This window comes from Ambystoma mexicanum, chromosome 2p (assembly GCF_040938575.1).
Source record: "Ambystoma mexicanum isolate Mex_15411 chromosome 2p, UKY_AmexF1_1, whole genome shotgun sequence".
In the NCBI taxonomy this organism is placed as follows: domain Eukaryota; kingdom Metazoa; phylum Chordata; class Amphibia; order Caudata; family Ambystomatidae; genus Ambystoma; species Ambystoma mexicanum.
Genome location: NC_090923.1, coordinates 1,384,026,317 through 1,384,048,953, shown reverse-complemented (window position 1 = coordinate 1,384,048,953; position 22,637 = coordinate 1,384,026,317). Strand labels below are relative to the sequence as shown.

General features: G+C 46.8%; 1 protein-coding gene across 3 annotated transcripts in view; it reads right to left on the bottom strand.

The window, feature by feature from the left end:
- Nucleotides 1–22,637, bottom strand: part of SETD2 (SET domain containing 2, histone lysine methyltransferase) — a 1,465,157-nt gene that overhangs the window by 765,958 nt on the left and 676,562 nt on the right. For all 3 annotated transcript variants that reach the window (XM_069645793.1, XM_069645791.1, XM_069645792.1), the window contains one exon: nucleotides 10,342–10,470. In XM_069645793.1, coding sequence (XP_069501894.1) covers nucleotides 10,342–10,470 — 129 coding nt within the window. The remainder of the gene's footprint in view (nucleotides 1–10,341; nucleotides 10,471–22,637) is intronic.

Here is a 22,637-nt window from a genome sequence, read left to right as displayed (position 1 = left end):
AATGGTAACATGTACACTATACAGGTGTCGCAAACTTAGCAGGGCCACCATGCCCAAATTGCATTGTTTGTTCTCCAAACTGCATTGATAGGCCTCTCTCCCTCTATACAGTTGTCTCAAATTTAGCTGGGCCGCCGTGCCCAAAGTGTATTGTCTGTTCTCCAAACTGCACTGATACGCCTCTCCCACACCGTACAGATGTCTCAAACTTAGCAGGGCGGCCGTGCCCAAAGTGTATTTTTCTGTTCTCCAAACTGCACTGATAGGCCACCCCACACTATACAGGTGTCTCAAACCTAGCAGGGCCGCCGTGCCCAAATTGCATTGTCTGTTCTCCAGACTGCACTGATAGGCTTTTCTCCCACTATACAGGTGCCTCAAACTTAGCAGGGCCACCGCGCCCAAATTACATTGTCTGTCCCCCAAACTGCATTGATAGGCCCCTCTCCCTCTATACAGTTGCCTCAAATTTAGCTGGGCCGCCGTGCCCAAATCTGCATTGTCGCTAAGGGAGACCGAGACTAAAGAGAGCCACTGTTAGAACCCAACTACATAACTATACAACCCTTAACTCCACCCTTACACCCCGACCAAGACAACAACTAAACTAAAACAACTCAGAATCGTACAATGCCGCGCAAACGACCCACCCAGAGGGAAAGAAGAGAAGAAAGAACAAACACCCCGAAACTTCAACTAAGAACCGCAACAACAGAACACACCCCCACAGACAGGTTCAAAGATCGGACCAACACTGAAAGAAGAGACAAATCCCTTTACCTAACTCCATACCTCACTGAGACCTACTCACCAGATCGAAACAACGCGACGCCAAAACCAACTACACTGAACAACCTACCAACATCACGAAGAATGACAAACTCCACCAGATACAACATGCGCACAACTGAAGCGATAACACCATACATCACCAAAGCAAGAAGAACCCCCAACCCACAACCATGTCCCCTGGAAGACGAACCAGATGAAAACAAAAACCCTAGGCTAAACCTAGAAGTACTACTTGAGAACGCTGACAACCCGAAACCTGCTCCTGAACAAGATCAGAAAACGACCCTAACAAAAAAAGGCAAACCAAGCTACACCTCTAAACTCCACTGCAATCTAATAAATGCAAGATCCATGTCAAAACACTCTACAGAGATCTTCGACCTACTCGACGACAACGGCATCGACATCCTCTTCATCACAGAAACTTGGCTAGACGACAACTACAAAATCACACTCCAAAGCTGCCTCCCAGCAAACTTTAAATGCCTTCAAATAAACAGGAAAAACAGAAAAGGAGGAGGCATCGCAATAGCATTTAAAGAGCAGCTAACAATAAGAACAGACGAACCACTCAACATCCCCAACTGCGAGTCCATGGTCATACACCTAACAACTAGCCCAAAAACCAACATAACATTCATCCTGGTGTACAGACCCCCAACTTATGATGCATCCTTCGTCGACAACTTCATAGAAGCCATAACCAACATAGCCATCAACCACGAACACCTAATCATACTGGGGGATTTCAACATCTGGTTCGAAGACAGTCATGCCAACTCCCAAAACTCACTGATTGAACAACTCGCCACCATGAAACTACGACAACTAGTAAAAGGGGCAACTCACTCGGCAGGACACACCTTGGACGCAATATTCGCAGAGGAAAAACTCATCACCATGGCACCGCCGATACAAATACTGTGGAGTGACCATCTCATCATCCCATTCGTAATCACTCTGCCTACTCAAGTCTACATCCAACCTCCCAAACTCACAGCCACCACAAAAAGAAACTGGAAAGACGTCAAAAAAGGCAACCTATTCGAACAACTGGAGTTAACCAAGCCCTCAACAACAGAACTAGACCTAGCTGACCTAGACGGGAAAGCGGAGATACTACACAAATGGATTGCAGATACAATCGACAAGATGGCCCCAGAAAAACCATTCACACCATCAAAAAAAAGAGCAATGGCAAAATGGTTTACCCCACTACTAAGCACCATGAAAAAGGAAAACAAAAAGATGGAAACTGAATGGAGGAAAGATTACAATCCAGACAAAAAAACAATGTTCCAGAAGCACATTCGCGCATACAAGAAGGAAATTCAAAAGGCAAAGAGAAAGCATTATGATGACAGAATCACAAATGCCACCAACACACAAAAAGAAATGTTCCGTATCATTAAAGAAATGAGAAACCCACCAGGCTGTGACAACACCCCAACCCCCTCGGAGAAACTATGCAACAACCTTGCAGACCACTTCAAAAAGAAGATCAATGACATCCGACAAACCATCCAACAGAGACCAACCAGCAGCGACTTACAACCAAACGAACCCAAATCAGAACCGCAGCACAAACTCAATAACTACCCTCAAATATCAGCAGAGGCATTCGCAATGCTAATAAAACACAGCAAGAAAGCGGGCTCACCGATGGATCCCTGCCCCCCGGACATCTACAAATCAATCCTCGGACAAGGAACACCAGCAGAATACTTCAGAAACCTTCTAAATCTATCACTGGCAACAGGGACAGTACCAAGGATCTTCAAATCGGCTTACATCAAACCACTTCTGAAAAACACAAGCGGGGACGTAGATGACCTCTCCAACTACAGACCAATCTCCAACATCCCATACCCAGCCAAACTCCTCGAAACCTACGTATACAAACTAACCCAAGAATACGTTGAAGAACACCACCTGCTAGACCAAGCTCAAGTCGGCTTCAGACCCACAAGAGGTACAGAAACAGCCCTACTATCCATCTGGGATGACCTAAAAACAAACGCAGACTCCAACACAACATCTGCCCTTATCCTGCTCGACCTCTCAGCAGCCTTCGACACAGTTAGCCATGACACCCTAACCAAAAGACTAGAAGACATAGGCATAACAGACACAGCGCTACGCTGGACTAAATCATTCCTAGCAGACAGAACTGAAACCGTCTGGATCAAACCCTTCAAATCCACCCCACGAGTCAACGACTGTGGAGTACCACAAGGATCCTCACTATCTCCATTGTACTTAAACATCTACCAAACCCCTGTAATCAGAATCTTCAAGAAACGCAACATCAAATGCTACAACTATGCAGACGACACTCAAATCATCTACAAGATCGAAGACACCCAAGCCGATCATTCAAACCTAACCGACTGTCTAAAAGAAGTCTTCAACTGGATGAATGCCAACAACCTGAAAATCAACCCAGGAAAAACAGAAATCATGATCATATCCAAAGACCAAGAGAAGGAAACCGCCATCCCGTGGCCAACAGAAATGGGATCTATACTATCACCATTAAAGGTAGTAAAAAATCTGGGAGTCCTGATGGACAACACCCTAACCTTAGAACCGCAAATAAACGCAACAGTCAAGAAATGCTTCTTCCTCCTCCACACGGCAAGAAAAATACTACCTTTCCTCTCCTTCACACACAAAACACTCACCATCCTCGGCCTCATCATGTCAAGTATCGACTATGCAAACAGCCTCTACCTCGGTGTACCGGAATACCTACTGAAGAAGCTACAACGGATCCAAAACATTGTAGCCTGACTACTCCTCGAAATATCCAGAAGAGACCACATCACCCCGGCCCTAAAAACACTACACTGGCTCCCAGTAAAACAGCGTATCATCTTCAAAACAATGTGCATAATGCACAGGGCAATCAGCGGACAAGGAGCCGAATTCCTACAAAAAAAAATAACAATCTACAAGCCAACGAGACCACTCAGGTCAACCAACGAAATCCGACTGGAACAAAAACCTTACATCAAGAAGAAACTCGGAGGCACCGCTTTCTACCACTTAGCCGCGAAAACCTGGAACAACATCCCAAAATTGATAAGGAACACCAAAGACCACCTTAAATTCAGAAAATTACTAAAAACCTACCTCTTCAACACCGGAGACTAAAACCGAAACAACAATAAGACAAACGAATCATCAAAAAAGGACAGTGACAAACCGCTAGAACCGACAGAAGTACCCTGGGCACCAGCAGGGCTGACGCTGGACACAGGGGTCCACCCGCGAGACCCGGAGAAACGGATACAACTACTCCAGCCAACCCTTACCATCCCCCACCGCCCTCACAGCCACAACTAGGTCCCACGAGGCTGTGGAACAGACAAGATACCACCAATCACCACACAACCGGGTGTATGGACAATAGCAGCGGCGCTAGTCATGTGGAGGGGGGGAGGAGCATGCAAGGTTATTAAGGGAGCGGGCGGAGGGGACAGCTAGATCCTCAAACTGCCTCGAATGGAAAATCGGGCACGTACCTCCTGAGGCTCAGGGTGTACAAGCATCCCGTCGGGTAAGATTACACGAGCCCAACCGGTTTCAGTCCAGGATAGAGATGACTAACGAATACCATTAAAAATTTCCTTCTCTGCATACACCTCTCAAACTCCAAACCAAACACAACCACAAACCTCTAGCGCAGCAAACCGCACGAACTTCACTACACTGCAACAACAAAACAAAAAAACACAGACTCGCACATCAGCACACGACGACTACCGGCCGCATACACCCCAGGCCCAGCCGACGGAACCACCGGGCTGAGGCTGCCAACAGCACATCACTGCAATCTTGCACTTTTCCAGCCTCCACCCACTAACCCACCACCCCCCCCCCTCTTTCAGAGCCGCCAGAGCGCCAGGGGACCACTCCGGTGGTGATAGTGCGCGGTACAAATGACCTTTAACATTAACATTAACAAATAACTGCAGCAAATGCATTGCAGCTTTGCACAAGAAATGCTGACTTTCATATGCACATAGACCACCTCTTTACAAGTGCGCACAACCAGCCTTTCACATGTAGCATAGCTTTTCAAACACAATATAGACTTTCACATGTATGCACAACAAAGACTTGCATGTGCACTCAGCCTTTCACATACATGCACTTGCTATCCTTTCATATGTGTGCGAACAATAGCCTTTTGAATGCATACATAAAAGCCCATCATATCCAAGGACATGGCAATCTGAGCGGAATGTAGAGCTCAGCAAACGTGGGCAGAGAAGAGAGGCAAATTAAAAGACAACTGATTTAGGAAGCAAGAGGCATGAGAAACGAATAGATGAGAGAAGAGTAACCGAGAAGAGAAGTGGAGATGGGCAAGAGATCAAGTTATAAAAGGGGTAGAAAAATCAATGTGTGCAAAAGTGAGCAAAAAAGTACTGAAATAAGAAAATGGTGCGGAACAGAGGAGGAAGGAATGACAGATAAGGGAAGGGCCAACTCATTTAGTACCATCCTGACTCCCTCCCAAAATTTACAACCAAAGTCAGAGAGAAGCTCCCACACAGCAGTCATTCTAATCTGCTGTTTGCATCTGTCAACGTGCTTATTAAAAGTAAACATTGAGGTCAACCTGCAGCCTGGATCTCTGCTTTCCTTTGTATAGGCCCCATGCTGTCCTGGAGCTTGGTGTACAAAATAATAAACATCCTCATATTCTCTGAAATCCCATCGCAGTTAGTGCGAAGATTTATGAAAAATGAAAAGCAATGAATCATTACTGTATTGATGCTATACTGCTTATTTTATGCCTTGTATTATCACACAATACTGGATATGATATATTTTATTTATATCGTGCTCATACACAGGTGTTTCAGAGCGCGACCAGACAAAGGGAGGGGAACAGTGGAGAGAACAAACCACGATCTTATAATATAAATATATACAATCACCATTATGTTAATTCACTATACATCAAACAACTTTCCATGTAAAATAGGTAAGTAATGCAGATGCAGTTTAATGGTGCGGCAAAGTTATGCTTACTTTAACCAAACTGATTTTTCCAGGCATCACGATGGGTCGACTGGGGGTCGCTAGGATAGCAGCTTTTCCAACTGTGTTTCACTAAGAGATGCTCATGGGTGGCAGGTTTGAGGGTTCTTCCAGGTGATAGCAACTGCAGAAAAATTCCATCCCTGTCGAAGACATGGGGATTCCAATGATGCAGACCTCTTCATCACACTTCACAGGATGAAGGAGGGCGAGTTTCAGCGACTATTACCGTTTGCAGGCGACGACAGGTGTCCTCCCAGTCGCAGTCACAGAAGCTGCACCATGAAGATAGGAAGCTGAATTCAGGGAAAAGGCGACTTGTGGCTCAAGCTGGCGGCCAACAAAGTTCTGGGCTTGAACATGGATAGTTCTGGCCAGGTAGCCAGCGATAGAGCTGATCAGTTTACAAGGTAGTCCAGGTACACTTCTGATGGTTCTGAAGGACTGGATTATTGAGAAGGCAAGACTAGTTGGATCCACCAATCCAAGGGCTGTAGAACACCACAGAGTGTCTTCCGAGATCAGGCAGAGGAGCAGGGACACTGGAAAGGATGCTGGGCCACTTTTAGTCGTCTTCGGGTCATGGAAGGGCTGCTGAGTCTTTGCTCCAAGAGTAGGTCTGAAGAATGGCTGCAGGAGCCCTAATATTACCCAAAATTCAAGCAGGAAGCAAGTACAAGTCCACCAATGATAAGGATCTGCACAATCAAAAAGCCAGCAGTTATCCAAATTGAGACAGCTACTGGCACCATCAGAAAGCGGCCAGTCAGTGCTCCACAATGGTCACTATGGTGACATAGGGATGCCAGAAACAACCTTCTCAAGATGGCCAATAGCAACATCCAGTGTTAAGAAAGATTTCTCTTTCGACAACTTTGCCACCATAATCTATGGACCCCCAAACTAATTGCTTTTGAACATGTCTTGACTTTTTACAGGGAAGTGAAGCCCTTTCACTCATGTTGTTATAGGGAAACTGACTAGTCCTTCAGTCTATCAGTTGAGGGAAACGACGTTCCCTTTTTTTGTCGTTTTACCTTTGTTAACTTTTTGACAGTGCACACAGCATCTTAAAATGCAGTGTTGCAGTGATACTTTTGTAGCACCTGAGTTTTTTACATTTGGGATTTTTTGGGTCACTTTTATGTACCTAAAGGCAAGCTGGTGGCAGCAGATTGCTTTTTACAATTTTATGCTTCATTTTTAGTGTTCACATTTGCATCTTCTGCGTCTGGCTACTAAATGTGGCTACTGGCTTAAAATGGCTTTGCCATGAGATGTTGCGTGTTCTTTGGTCATATTGTTGTTTGGCCATCGTCCTGCCTTCTCAGGCCATTAAATCCCTTATATGCTCATGCATACACCTGGGAAAGGTGCCGATTTCATAGAATACTGCTGGGCTGATATGCGTGGATCCAGAATGTGGGTGGGAATGTCTGGTCCCACTCCACATCTAGGGCACATGAAAGTCTAGGTGTGGGGCATGAGTGAAACCCACAGTGGTCCCATATTGGTCCACTGCTGGCTGTTTGAATGGTGCATATCCTTCCCATTGGTGGGCTTGGACTTGCTTCCAGACAGGATTTAGGATAAGAATAGGACTCCAGCAGCCATTCCTTCAAATGAGCATTGGTGCCAAGTACGCTTTGTACAAGAGTAACAGACTGAAGATCCATGGATGACTCCCAAAGCGGCCCAGTATCTCCTTACTCGGTTTGGCCCGGCGTTAAGAAAGATTACTCTTAACTGCACCTTTCCTTCCATGTCTATGGGACCCCAAACATTTTGCTTTCATTATTATATTTGACCTATTCCTTTTACAATGCAGTGAAGCCTTATGCTTCACTACACTGGCTTTTTCTCATCTGTTATGGGGAAACTAGCATGTCCTTCTGTTAGTTAAGAATTGATGCAGTCAAACTGATAGACTACACAACACTTATTCGTTTGGTACAGGTCTGTACTATACAAGTTGGTAGTATGACTGAGCAGCCAGGCCCATCTCAAGAGGGGTAAATGTGAGCTGTAGCAATGAAATTCGTCAATATAGGTAACCAAGTAACATTGACATTCAAGGTTTCATTTATACATAATTAATGATCATCAAGTTTTAAATAAGCATTCTTTAAAAAGGCAATTTGTGTATTCATGTAAATATACTTTAAAAATATGTTTAAGAATAGGAACAAGTTAGTGGCCAATCTTTGGATATGCTTCCTACACAATTCCTACACCCTGAGGTGACTTCAATCACAAGGACAGTAATGGCATTTATGTAGCACGCTAGTACTAGTTATACTTTGCAGATTCAGAGGAGTTTGGCGTCAAAGAAAAGGGTTTGGGAATAAAACAAAGGTTAAACAAATATTCTGAAGCACCAGGTAAGTACTTTCGAACCCCTCAATGCAAAGTAAATTAACCCTTCCTTGGAGGTAAAGCAAAGCATAAAGTCAGAGGTAAGAAGAGTCTTTCAGGGAGCTAGGCCAGCCAATTTTAATTGAGCTAAAGTCTAGGCGAGCGAAACACTTCTTCCAGGTAAGTCAAAGTCTTGCAAAGTTTTACAAGTCTTTGTAGAAAAAATAGAATCACTGTAGGGCCACACGCAGGGAGGCTTGCGAGGGGCAAAGCTGCAAGAATCTCTGCAAAAGCAACCAAAACAAGTCTCAACTGAGAACTAGCAAGGCTGCACAACAAGAGTCGAGTCCCCTTGATTTTACAGTACCTTTGGTTAGAAGAAGTTGGTTCCAGCTGGCTTCTGTTCCTGCATAGGTCTGCAGATCCTGTTCCTGGGCCTCAAGTCGTGGGGACAAAAGGGAGGCCGTCTGGGGACTCCTGCACTACGAATTTAAGGTCAGCGGCAGCAATGGGCAAACTTCAGATCAGCTGCACTTTGCGGTTTCAGCTCCTTGCGGCTCATGCAAATAGCACCACTGTGGTTCTCGGGTCCCACTATAGACTTTACTCGCATCTGGGGTCCAGCACTCTGCTAAGGTGGCTAAGGATTGGTCAGTCCTGCTTCCTGGAGTCCACAGGATCTTCCTGGAGCTCGGTTCTGACTTAAAGACACTCACTCAATTCTGGCGTTCCTTTCCCTGGCACTTCGGTTCCTACAGCAGCAATGTAAGTACAGCCAGCTCAGAGCGGATTTCCAGATAAGCTCGTCTTGGGGTCGATTGGTCCCACCAACCCAAGGGGAGAAGTCGTCCTTTGCAGGTCTCCTAGTAGAGGCCAATTCAGAGCTTCAGCACTGCAGCAGGGCTTCACCAGGCAAACCAGCAGCCCAGGACTTGCAGCAGGTGTCTCTTTCAAGTTGTTCTTCGGATTCCTTCATCCAGTGGCCGACTCTGCCTTCCAAGCAAAAAAGCTGCATCTTTTATTCAGGTTTCTCCCATTCATTCACAGCCTAGCTGTCAATCATACAGCAGGGTAGATGTCCTTCAAGGACAGCTCCCCAGTCAATCACCCTTGGATGCATTCCTGTAACCAAGGAGACTAAGCACAGGGGGTTTCGAGCACCACCCTCGCTTCTTGCCCTGCTAGACACGCAGGAGCCGGAGGCGGGCTTCACTCCTGAATCCCGACAAAGACGGAAACGAACCAAGGGACCAAGCCTGGTTTGGCACGCAAAGTAAATCTCACGAAGGACCTTTCCGACAAGAAATGGCGAAAAAAGAAGACCGGGACCATTTTGACAAAATGGGCACCCATGGGTGCCTTACTGCAGCTGTGAACGCAGCCCGCAGTTAAAGCACACAATGGTAAGAAAAAGTAAACCACTGCCACCAGCCATTAATTGTAGAAAGGGTAACATAAATGTTACATGAGAAACTAGACAAAGGGGATACTAAGTAACCCATCCAGCACCCCATTGTAAGATAGTGTGTGCTGGGTCTAGAAAGTTACAAAACGTAAGTCAAGTCAATTTCACTTCATTGCTCTTGGAAACAGTAGTTTCACCAAGAGAAGGTATTTAAACCTTTAGGAAATCTACGAGACTTCCCTTTGCCACTGCACTGAAGGTGCTGTGTGTCACAATGTAAAGATGTATGGAGTTTGTCAGATTCCAATGTCAAAAGAAACTCAGAGTATAAATCACAACAAAATACACGAGAGTGGGAAAAAGGTCTCACTCTCTACAGGTTCGAAATTTAAAGTCCTGCAAAAGAGCTGGTGGTATATAAGGTAGAAGGGAATTAGCACATTTCTAAGAATTCTCCCCAACAAACCCCAAATGGATTTGGTGCCCTTTCTAATGAGGAATCTACTTATACTCATAAAGACAAGAAAGGAGAGTGTCATTACATCGTTGAGAAGAGAGGCAGAAGACTGTAGCAACAGTAAAGAAACAACTTCAATAACCCCTTCCCTACTGCAACTCGAACCTCTAAGAAGTGCAACGGATCCTTGAGAAACATGAGCAAACATGCATAATAGGGCAGCCATTTGTTGGAAGAAAATAGTGATGTAAAAAAATAAAAAAGCTTTGTTACGGACCTCCAACTGTAACTTCAGATTGCTAATGGAGTTTCCCCTTCCATCTCCCAGCTCAGCCATCCAGATCCAGAGGAGAGATAATCCGTGATACTCCAAGAAACATTTAAGGCAGGACAGTGATTGCGTATTCTGAAGAAATAAAATACAGAGGAGTGTAAATTAGGAACACGGGTTTCCATCCTAGCAGACTATTTGATGAACTAACAATTTATTGTCAAATAACAATCAACTGAAACATGCAAGCCTTTAGCTATCTTGATGTTGAACAATACCCTTCAATCAAAGTTAAAGTATAGAGGTCTTGTATTACATTGCATTACAGTTTAAACATTATAATTTGAGTCGTATGCCATTACAAAGGCCCCATTTCAATGATGCTTTTGCATATAAACAAAAAGGTGGCAGATCATATTGCTGCCACCGGATATTGATAAAATAACAGGCATTTACACCTAAATGCAAAAAAGCCATCACTTCTAGTCTAACTGGAAGTGCTGCAGCTTTGCAAACCTTAGGTGACAAAATGTGTAACTATGTTCTTACAAATTATATGCGTTAGAATGGATTTCTAAACAGATGTTTAGGAGGCCACCATCATGAATGTCAACAGGGAGCAACGTTTGGGAGTGTAACCAATTGTTAGGCAAGATTGTATGCAGTACCCTGTGGGAGACTGCACCAGACCTGTCCTCTTGGCAATAGTTAACCCAACATTTGGTATAAGCATGCACTACACAAGTTGGTAGTGTGACTCAGCAGACAGGCATATCTCAAGAGGGGTCAATGTGAGCTGTAGTGTACCAACAGACTTTCACAGTGACACGTATCCAAATAAAACTTCTACTCAAGGTTTCTTGATTAAACTATTTAAGTCACTTTGAATAAGCCTTCTTTAGAAGGGAGCAAATATGCAACACTTAAATATACTTAAAAAATACACACACTCAGTTTCATTAAATCAGTAGATACCCATTTGGGATGGTACAAAGACATTTCGTACACCTTGTGGTGACTTAAATAACTAGGACATTGATATATCACTGGCACATTTAGAGCAATACTCTGTTTGGTGTCAAAAGGAAAAGGTTAGGGAATAAAAAAATGGTTAACAAATATTCTAAAGCAGGCAAGTATCTTTGAACCCCGCCAATGCAGTGTAGATTAACCCTTACCCAGCTAGACAAGTTATTGAATTTGTGACTTCTTGGAGGCATAGTTAAAAGCAGACAGTCCGAGGTTAGAAGAGTCTTTCAGGGAGCCAGGACAGCCAATGTCAATTGAACAAAGTCTAGGGTAGCTGAAGCACTTCTTGAAGGCAAGTAAAAAGTCTTGCAATGTTTTAGAAATATTAGAAAATGAAATCACTGTTGGGCCACAAGCTGCAAGGCTTGCGAGGGGCAAAACTGCAAGCAACTCTGACAGGCAACCAAGGCAAGTCTCAACTGAGAGCTAGCAAGGCTACACCTTAGTTTACAGTACCTTCGGTCTGAAGAAATTGGTTCCAGCTGGCTTCTGTTCCTGTTGTAGGTCCTGTTGTTCATGGGTCTCCGTCGTGGGGACAAGAGGGAGAATGTCAGGGACTCCTGCACTACAGTTTTGAAGGTCGGCGGAAGCAATGGGAAAACTTCAGATCAGCAGCACTTTGCGGTTTCATCTTCTTGCAAATAGCACCACTGTGGTTCTTATGGGCTTTCCTCACATCTGGGGTCCAGCACTCTGTTCAGGTGGCTCAGGCTTGGTCAGTCCTGCTTCATGGGAGTCCGGAGGATCTTCCTGGAGCTCGGATCCGACGTAGACGATGACACTCAATTCTGGTGCTCCTCTCCCTGCCAATCGGGTCCTCCAGCAGCAATGGAAGTAGAGCCAGATCTGAGAGGATTTCCCGGTGAGTTCATCTTGGAGTCAATTGGTCCTACCAACCCAAGGGAAGAGGTCGTCCTTTGCTGGTTTTCTCTAGTCGAGGCGAATTCGGAGCTTCAGCACTGCAGCAAGGCTTCACTGGGCAAACCAACTGTCCAGGAGTTGCAGCAAGCGTCTTTTCCAAGTTCTTCTTCGGATTCATTCGTCCAGTGGTCGACTAAGCCTTCCAAGCAAAAAGCCACGCCGCCTTTTATGCAGGTTTCTCCCATTCATTCATAGCCTAGCTGTCAATCACACAGCAGGGTGGCTGTCCTCGAAGGACAGCGTTCCAGCCAATCACCCTTGGGTGCATTCCTGTAACCCAGAGAGAAGCAGCACAGGGAGTTTTGGGCACCTCCCTTGCTTCCTGCCCTGCCAGACACGCTGGAGCCAGAGGTGGGCTTCACTGCGCATATCGCAATTTTCGGCTGCCAACATATCGACTTAATGGGGGCAGAACGTCTGGTAAAGGTACTTGGCTCCTCCTCTACAGTATCTCTCCAGCACTCCACATAAGTTGGGGGTGCTGGTCTCACCCAATAAAATGTAAAAGGGTTCCAAGGATCCTTTCTACCCTTGGGAAGGAACAAGTTACTTACCTGTAACTGTGGTTCTCCAGCATGGGTCTAGCATGGATTCACATGCTCACAAATATTCCCCGTCAGGCCGGGAATCCTCAGTAAAGAAAAAATCAGTATCAGTTTCGTTTCTGATCTGTCTTTCTTAGTAGTAATCAATCACTGATCTCTGGGTCATACTGCCCCCCAGCCAATGACTGCCCTCTCCCTAAACCCCTCCCCTGGCAGCCATCCTCAGATTTGGTAGCACGCCAAATGGCAGTATGACCAAGTGAAGAGCCGCAGAGGCGAAGGAGGGAGTGTTCGCATGTGAATCAATGACAGACCCATGCTGCAGAACAACAGTTACAGGTAAGTAACTTGTTCCTTCTCCAGCATGGGGTCTGGCATGGATTCACATGCTCATGAATATAAGAATACATAGCAGTACACACATGCACAACCACGGGAGGTGGCAAAGGCTCAACATTAAGCATTACACAACTCAACATTAAGCAACTCTTACCTCCTCACCAGGCTCACCTTCAGGCGAACAGGTTGCGCAGCACTGCTTGTCCGACCCTGGACTCCTCCCTGGAGTCCCGATCGACGCAGTAGAATCTCGTAAAGGTGTGCGTCGACCTCCACGTAGCAGCCCTGCAGATGTCCAGCAGGGGCACACCAGACAGGAACACCGTGGTAGCAGCAATCGCTCTGGTCGAATGGGCTCTCAGACGGCCGGGCAGCGGTCGGTTTGCCAACCGGTGACCGTGCTTGATGCACCTGGAGAGCCATCTGGAAATGGAAGCCTTCGAGAGAGCTACATCCAGCGAGTGCAAAGTCCTCTCGGCCGGCGACGAAGGCGACGGGAAGAAAACTGGTAAAACCAAGGGCTTGTTGAGGTGGAAGTCCGACGGCACCTTGGGCATAAAGGAGGGGTGCGTCCTCAGCACCACCCTCGTGTCATGAAAAGTCAAGTATGGAGGCTTGCAGGATAGGGCCTGGATCTCTCCCACTCGCCGTGCGGAGGTGATGGCCACAAGAAATGCTGTTTTCCACGACAGGAACTTCAACGGCGCGGAATGAAAAGGCTCGAATGGCGCCCCCATGAGCCTGGTCAGCACCACGTTGAGCTCCCACGCCGGTGCAGGGGCCTTCACAGGCGGGAACGATCGGAACAGTCCCTTCATAAATTCCTTCACTAGACGAGACCAAAAAGAAGCCCGTCCTGTAGTTCTGGTGTATCGGGAGATCGCAGTCCGATGTATCTTGATGGAGGCATGAGCTAGTCCAGCCTTGGCCAGGGACAGTAGGTACGGCAGCACTTGAGGGGCCGTAATCCGTAGCAGGTTAATCTGTGCACGGCACCAGACAGAGAACTTCTTCCACTTGTGTCCGTAGCACTTGAGAGTTGAGGACGCCCTGGCTTTTGCAAGAACCTCTCTGCAATCAGCCGGGATATCGTACCCTCCAAAACTCTAGTGCTGCAGGAGTCAGGCCTGCAAGTTCAGCGACTCCGGGTCGTGATGAAGGATGGTACCTCCCTCTCTGGAGAGAAGATCCGCGTCCGTCGGCAGCTTGACTGGTGGGGACGCTGACAAGTCCAGAAGGTCCAGGAACCAGATCTGTCTCGGCCCCCCCGGTGCGACGAGGATCATCCTACACCGGGACCTCTTGAGCTGGTTGATGAGTCGGAAGGCCAGGGGCATGCTTCTTCTGAATCCAGCCAACCTGAGCGGCCTTCTAAATCCAATGAGGGCTCATCCCCAGTGGGGGCCTAACACAAGGCCAAGCATGCAAGTCAGCTTCCGTCTGGGTCGCCGCTGCTGCTGGTCCCGCAGTGGTCAGGGCGCAATTGTCTTCTTCTGCATCAGTCTTCAGCCACCGCTCTAGCTCCTCGTCCAAGAGGAAGTCGGCTACCCCGGGGAACCTGCGGGAGACTCCGGAGAAGACCAAGCAGGGTACGGGGTCCGACCTACCAGCGAAAGAAAAGGCCAATCAGGACAACGTGTCCGACAAGGCCCCGAAGGAGAAGACCAGGCAAGACAAGGGAACCGGCCTTACTGTGAAGGCCCAGGTGCACCAGACCAAGTCATCCACCTCCATCGAGTTGGTGGTGGTGTCACTCTCGAAGGCAGTAGGGGCCGACCCGGGCCAGGGTACTCCAACGACGGCCAGGGTGTCTCTTCCTCCCAGGAGGGAGGCTTCGATCAAGCCGGTTGAGAAGACTCCGGAAATGTCACGACCCTCACCCAAAACCACCTCTGGCAAACACATTGGCCAGGTGGAGTCAGGACTCTGGCCCCTAGAGCCTGGCATTCTCTTCAAAAGCCCTCATGGGGCCAGACTTGGCACCTATGGCGCCAGGCTCATACACCATAAAAAACAATGTGCTTGGGAAATACTTTTGTTGTATTGTCAGCCAACATAGAGGCATCCACATAGCTTGGTTCCTAAGAACCAAGCTATGCGGTCTAGTGTTTAGGGTGTGGTAGCCTAGGGACTACTTTACCTGGACTATTTTTTGGGGCTATTTAATCCACACCCGAGCAAGACAGCACGTTTCGCATTACTTTGCAGCTTGCAACGTGACGCTCACCGTGTCCAGCTATTCTCTCGAACCTCAGAGAAGCAGAACCTGCAAGGAGACAAAAGGAACATCATTCGCAGCAGCATCTTAGCTGCAGTCTTCATCTTTAAACACTCGCAGCTACTGAGAACAGCTTTGTCGAATCTGCATGCCTCTCGGACAGAACGACCTGAAAGGGGAAGATCGAGGCAACATTAAAGAAAGCAGAAGAGACATTTACAAATTACAAACTGCTCAAAAGGCTTACCAGGCTGGTCGCCTCTCGGCTGGCACCACTCCGGACATTCCACTCAGGCTGAAGAACACTGCGACCTACAAGGAAGGAAAACACAGATTAGCAAAGGCAAGACTTTGCAGCGCTGCGCATAGCGCTTACTTACCGCATCACAGCGCTCTTAATGCGCCATCATTTACCAGCGGGGTTCAACCAAGCCAGTTCACCATGCTGAAGCTCTGCATACCTAAGGGAGAAAAAAAAGAGACATTTAAACAAAGAAAGGCATGCAGGATAGCAACAAAACTAAAGAGCAGCAATAAGACCTACCTGAACAATATCAAACGGGCAGGCGTCAGTGAAGTAACTGGACCGCACTCGCCCATGAAAGACTACGCGCCCCTGCAAAGAAGGCAGGACGGAGAGCACGCCTAATTCTACCACAAGGTGAGGAGAGGGCGCCAGAGGGACTGAAATCATACGGGGTGGAGGGAGGATACTTACCCCAGTAGGTCAGTCTGGAACACAGTCCTCCTGTGTTTTCAGGCAGAACCTTCCCCGCAGACCACATCAGGGCAAAGCTGAGAAGCATACCAGCGAGTAACCTGGCTGGGTGGCGTCCCTGTGGATACCAGATGAGCGTAACAGGAAAAGAGGATTCCGGACCTCAGCCCGAGACTGTCCCCTAAGGACCCGAAGAAAGGCAGTGAGGGGTATTTAAGATCTCCAAGGAACTGACATTTCTCCGTCCGACAAGGAGATATTCTCTCTCCACACCGTCCAAGGGAATGATGAGGGGGACGTCGGAGAGTCCGCCCTCCGGAGGCTGTGACGACAACGGTGACACCGTCCATGGGGACGAAGGTCTGGGTCCAGCGCCCCTTCCCCCCAGGTACCTTCTAAAGATCATTCGCTGGACATGCTTTCGACCCTCCACATGCTGATGTCGGAGATACAGAGGGTGATGCCGACGGCACCACCACCCGCACAGCCGACGGCACCAGCACCGGCCACTCCGTTGACACTGGGGAAACCGCTGCCGATGAAGAAGAGGCGGCGGCGGCGGCATCCCTAGCCTCCATGCCAGTCATCGCTGACCCCCCCACCCCCCAAAGGGGGGCGGAGTCTGACACAGTGACGACTGGCAAGGATGACGGCAGGATGGGCGATCCACCGGTCACGTCCACTGAGAGCTTCTCCACCGGATGAAGTGGGATCCTTCCATTCCATGATTGCTCGGGCATCAAAGCTTTTCCAGCTTACACCGGAGAAGGAAGGTTTCTTGCATCAGCGGCGGGTGGCGAAGAGGAAGACCATCCTTTCGGTCCCGCTCTTAGCCGACGTTTGGGATGAAGCACTGGCGCTGCTGAGAAACCCCGCCTAACCCACGGCAAAACGAGATCGGCTTGAAAAGAAGTACAGGGTGCCTGATTCTACTCCTAAGTGCCTGCGATCTCAGCTGTCTCCGGACTCTCTGGTCTCGGCAGCCGCCAGGAAGAAAATCGCCTAGCTCTGCATCTTCTTCATCCGCCCCTCCAGACAACGAGGGGAAGAAGTTGGATTCCATGGGTAGAAAGGTCATCTATTCAGCGGCGACGATGGTCAAGGCTGCCAGATACGACCGGGAGCTTTGGTACAAGATGGCTCCGCTCCTGGAGTTTCTCCCAAAGGACAAGCGGGTAGAGACACTGGACATCCTCCAGGAATTTGAGGTGGCGTCTGACCACACCATCACAGTGGCCCTGGACATCGCAGACTCGGGGTTCCACCAGATGGGAAACTGTCTGCCCATGGCTGGCTCAGGCCAGTTTTTGTTTTTTTAATTAAAATGCATTTGGTTTATGTCCTAAACCTTACATTTATACAAAATTCTATTACAGTAAAATCCTTTGTTAGCTTAATAAGCAGTACATTCCTTGGATGTTTAAAATGAAGTTCTCGGAAGTAATGTCTCTCCAGAAATGGACTATTGTGGTCACAATTTTTCCGTTTCCCATTAACTCCAACGTTCTTCGGATTCCAATTCATTAGGTGCAGATTCATATCTTTTACTGAACATCAATCTTTTCTGGATGAGTACTTCGCACTCCATTATTACCTGGCGGATAGTTTCTTCGCTGGGTTTGCAGAATCTGCAGTCAGTACTGTTATGTGCATTTTGGTTCCATTTTCCTAGAATTTGTCGAGTGGGGAGGATGTTCAGCCTGAATTTTAGGAACGTGTCGCGGATTTGGCGGTCGGGAAATAAATTGAGGTAGTGTGGTAATTGGTTCATCGCTCTGGTTTCTCCATCGCATTTTAGGTTTAGCTTATATTAATCTTTTAGTTTCGTCTCAATCCAATCTAGTTTTGCTAGTAGCTTTTTGGCTTGCTGGGGCCTTTTTGTCAGCATGTCGAGAGAGATGCTCTTATCTGAGCTTATGTTCTCTACCGCTTCTCTCCATTTTGTCAACGCTGTGTTGATGGCCTTCAATTGTGATACTCTCAATATGTCTAGTGTCGGGATGCTGCCTTCGTTCAGTTTTCTGTATGTGTCTAATGTTTTCCACATAATCATCGACTGTAGAGATTGGAGATCTAACTCATAGCGTATTCGTGACAAGGGTGTAGATTGCGGAAGAGAGTTTTCCGCCAATAGATGGCCTCAAGTTGTGTCCATATTGATTTGTCCATGTTGATCATGGATTCTCCTCCACAGGATGATATGGCTGTTACTTTTTGCTTGTAGAAAGCAAGAGCAGGCTTGACTGAAAATTTGCCAAATTTTCGATGGATGATTAAACCCTGGCTAGCCAAAGATTTCGTTTTTGATTTCAATTGGAGTACCCAAGGAAGTGCGGTCAGATTGATTGATCCATCCATATTCCTAGATATTTGTATGTTGAGAATTTTTCCAATTCTTGTTTTTGAAGATAAAATACTGGATGTTTGTTTCCTTTGTGTTTTCCGGGTTAATGACATGACTTTCGTTTTTTTGTGTTTATTGGGAGCTCGCTATGATCCATATATTCAAGCGTTTTGTTTAATGCGATTTGTAGACCTCGAAGTGTTTTTGCCAGGAGTATGTCGTCATCAGCGTATATTAAACAAGGTACGGCTGTGGTGTTGAGTTTCGGGGGGTTTATGTTGGGTGTGGTAATGCTTTCCTCATAATCGGATGTAAACAGATTAAATAGTGCAGCTGCAAGTGGACATCCTTGTTTTAGCCCGTGCCATGTTTTTATCTTATTGGTTACAATCCCATCTGATGACATTCTCACTTGTATTTTGGTGTTCGAGTAGATGCTTTATCGGCTCAAGTATATCATTAGGGCATCCCCACTGCTCCAATTTTTCCCATAAAATGTCTCGGTTGACTTTATCGGCAGCAAGGCTTAAGTCTACGTATTTCAAAAAGGGTAGCAGGCGCTCCTCTCCAGAAAGAACATGGCATGATAACCTGTTCTGAGATGAGAGTTTGCAGCACACACTTTTTGCTCACTGTACCTTTCACAGATGGGAAATATCCATTTGCATATCAGTCTTTCTATGGCTATTAAGGCTTCGATTAATACAGCTTTGTCCATTCTGTCTTGCGATATCAGGGTTGTAGGTGAAAGGGTTGAATCAAAAGATAAGAAAATATAATTGTTTCGAATCAAAAGGACCGAAAAAAAACAAACAAAAAAAAAAAAAAATCGAATGCACTTTTTTTTTTAAGGGGGGTGGCGGGGTCCTCCCCAAGCCCCTGTTTTTTGGCCAAAAATAAGAAATTTTATCTATACGAAGCACAAAAAAAAATCATTTAAAAAGAGGCATTCAATCATTTTGTTTTTGATCCTTTTGCGTCTAACGTATTGTATTCAACCCTTTTTCATTCGACCCTTTGACTGGACACCCCAAGGCATAAATTAGTTTTCAAAAATTGATTAGCAGAGTTTGCTAATTACAATTTTTTTGATTAGCAAACGGACCCATTTGATTAGAAATTTTGGACTAATATTGTTAATGTCACCAGAAGTGTATTTGTACCCAAGACATGGAATGAGCAAAAAGACAGCAGTTTTGCGTACCACTGAAATAAGACATTAGTTAGAGGAGTCAGGCCTTGCAAATTCTTTAAAATTCAGCTAGACCTGCAGGTCGGGTATCTTAGTTTCCCTATTCAATCTAAGAAAAATGCACTCGACCCATAGCAATGGATGACAACAGATTTAAAATGCGATTTGTGTACAATGGTGAATGTCACTACAAACCCGCTTTGTTTGGCACATTGCTACCACCCAGAGAGGCCAGCCATGCCAAGTAAAACTTTTGTTTGATATTTACTGCAAAGTAAATGTTACATAAAAGTTTCAAACATCTCTTGCAAATGCTACTCGGCCTTCATAAAATGTACTCGACTATGTGAGTGGGCGAAAAGACTTTGCGAGCCACAGAAAAGTGTCTGTAAAGTGTAAAAGGTTAGCTGCATGAATGGACACAAATAGATGAACAAGTTACTTCTTACCTTGTAATGTTCTTTTGACGGGATGTTCCTCCGACGTATTCCTTATCTTTGATAATACGTTTCCAGCTTGCTGGCCTCTGAAATTTTTTCTGTAGAGGGCGCTGGGCGTCGACGTCTGCCGAGTTGATGTCCCTCGACGGCCACCGTATCGGCGCCGACGTCACCATGCCCACAAATAGCCACGCGCTGCGTCCGTTGCTCAGTTCCGTTTTGTAGCATAAGAAAAGTCATGCCTGAATTGGTTATTGACCTTGAAGGAGCGTAAACTGCAACCACAAGGGAAGTATCACTGCGGGGATGGATGGGAGGGGCGATAAGGAATACGTCGGAGGAACATCCCGTCGAAAGAACGTTACAAGGTAAGAAGTAACTTGTTCTTCGAAGGGATTGTGTCCTCCGACGTATTCCTTATCTTTGATAGACTCCCATAGCAGTGGCATGTAATAGGAGGTGGGAGTGAGAATGTTATGTATCCTTTTAGAGATGGACCGAATGTAATACGGCCTTGCCAAATCTGGTCTCTTGATTAGTGGAGGAATCCAGATTGTAAAATTTTGTGAATGTATGTGCGGACGACCATGTGGCAGCCGCACATATGTCTCGGACCGGTACCCCTCTTTGGAGAGACGAAGAGGCTGCGATACCCCTGGTTGAATGAGCCCTGAGATTTTGGGGTGGCTCTTTCCCTGCCATTTTTTAACATTCCAGAATGGCCAAAATATTCCACCTGGAGATGGTTTGTTTTGTTATGGGTAGTCCCAACTTGTGACCCGAGTATCCTACAAACAGTTGGTCTGCTTGCCTGATCCTAGCCATTCTGCTCATGTAAAAGCTGAGAGCTCGCCTTGGGTCCAGCCTATGTAGCCTTTCCTCCTCTTTCCCCGGATGGGGAGGAGGGTAGAACTAAGGCAAGTTAATTTTCTGAGTAATATGAAATTCAGAAACCACCTTTGGGAGGAAATTAGGCTTCACCTGTAGGACAACTTTGTCCTTGTGGAAAATTGTATGTAGGGGTTTACAGGAGAGAGCTTGTAGCTCGCTCACCCTCCTAGCAGATGTTCGTGCTACCAATAAGACAGTTTTAAGCGTGAGAAATCTCAGCGAACAAGAGTGAAGTGGTTCGAATGGAGTGCCCATTAGGAAGTTTAAGACTAAATTTAAGTCGCATAAGGGAACCTGGAATGGTTTTGGAGGATAAACATTAGTTAATCCCTTGAGAAATTGTATTACTAGAGGAAGTTTGAAATACAATGGTTCCTCCACAGTGCGCTTGAAGATAGAAAGCGCTGCGAGATAGCCTTTTACAGTGCCAACTTGAAGGCCTGAGTTTGCCAAGTAGAGCAGAAACGATAACGCCGTTGGTGTACCACATGAAAAAGGGTCAATATTCTCTTCCCTACACCAGCTGCAAAATTTGTTCCAACGGCAGCGGTATAAAGACTTTGTTGCTGGCCTTCTGGCCGAAAGCAACACCTCCATGACGTCATCAGGGAGATCCCAATCCTTGTACCTCACCCTTTCAGAAGCCAAGCGTGAAGGTTGAGGGTTCTGGTGTCTGGATGGAGAACCTGACCTCCCTTCTGCGAGAGAAGATTCTCTTTGAGTGGAAGACGGATTGGAGAACAGATGGACATATCTAGAAGGTCCGGGTACCACGTTCTCCTGGCCCAATCCGGGGCAACTAGGATCATGGTTTTCCGGAATCTTCTCAACCTCTTGATCATTTGAGGAATAACAGGGACTGGTGGGAACGCGTAAAGGAGTGGAAACTCCCAGTCCACTACGAATGCGTCTCCTAGAGCTCCTCTCGGGGGAAATTCCCTTGAACAGAACAAATCGCACTTCCTGTTGGTGCTTGTGGCGAACAGATCCACCTGAGGGGTTCCCCAAAGGGCGAAGATCTCTTGAAGGACTTCCTGAGCTAGCTCCCACTCGTGGGAGACTGCTCTGCCTGCTCAGAGCGTCCGCTGTCAAGTTCTTCTCTCCGGCTAGGTGGACTGCCGATAGAGAGATTCCTTCTTGGATTGCCCAAAACCAGAGCTGCATCGCCTCTCTGCACAGTGGCAGTGATCCTACGCCTCCTCTTTTGTTGAGGTAGTGCATGGCCACTGTGTTGTCTGTCATTATCAGGACATTTCTCCCCTGTACTGATGGCAGGAAAGCTTTCAGCGCTAGTCTGATCACTCTCAGCTCCAATAGGTTGATGTGTAGTCTGGACTCCGATGGAGACCAACGACCGCTGATGGTCAAGTCGTTGGCATGGGCTCCCCACCCCGTGAGTGAGGCGTCTGACTACTGTTATCTCCGGCCATGTTTGCAAAAAGAGTTCTCCTTTCAAGATGTTCTCTGGATAGGCCCACCATTGAAGGTCGCGGGCTGCCTTGTCCGGAAGAGATCTGTCATTCTCCCTGAGAATTGCGACCACTGACTTCTCAGTGCCCACTGAAGAGATCTCATTCTCAGGCGAGCCTCTGGCACAAGGAAGATGCAGGATGCCATGAGGTCTAGCAACCTCAAAAAGTCAAAGGCTGGGAGACGTTGGGCATT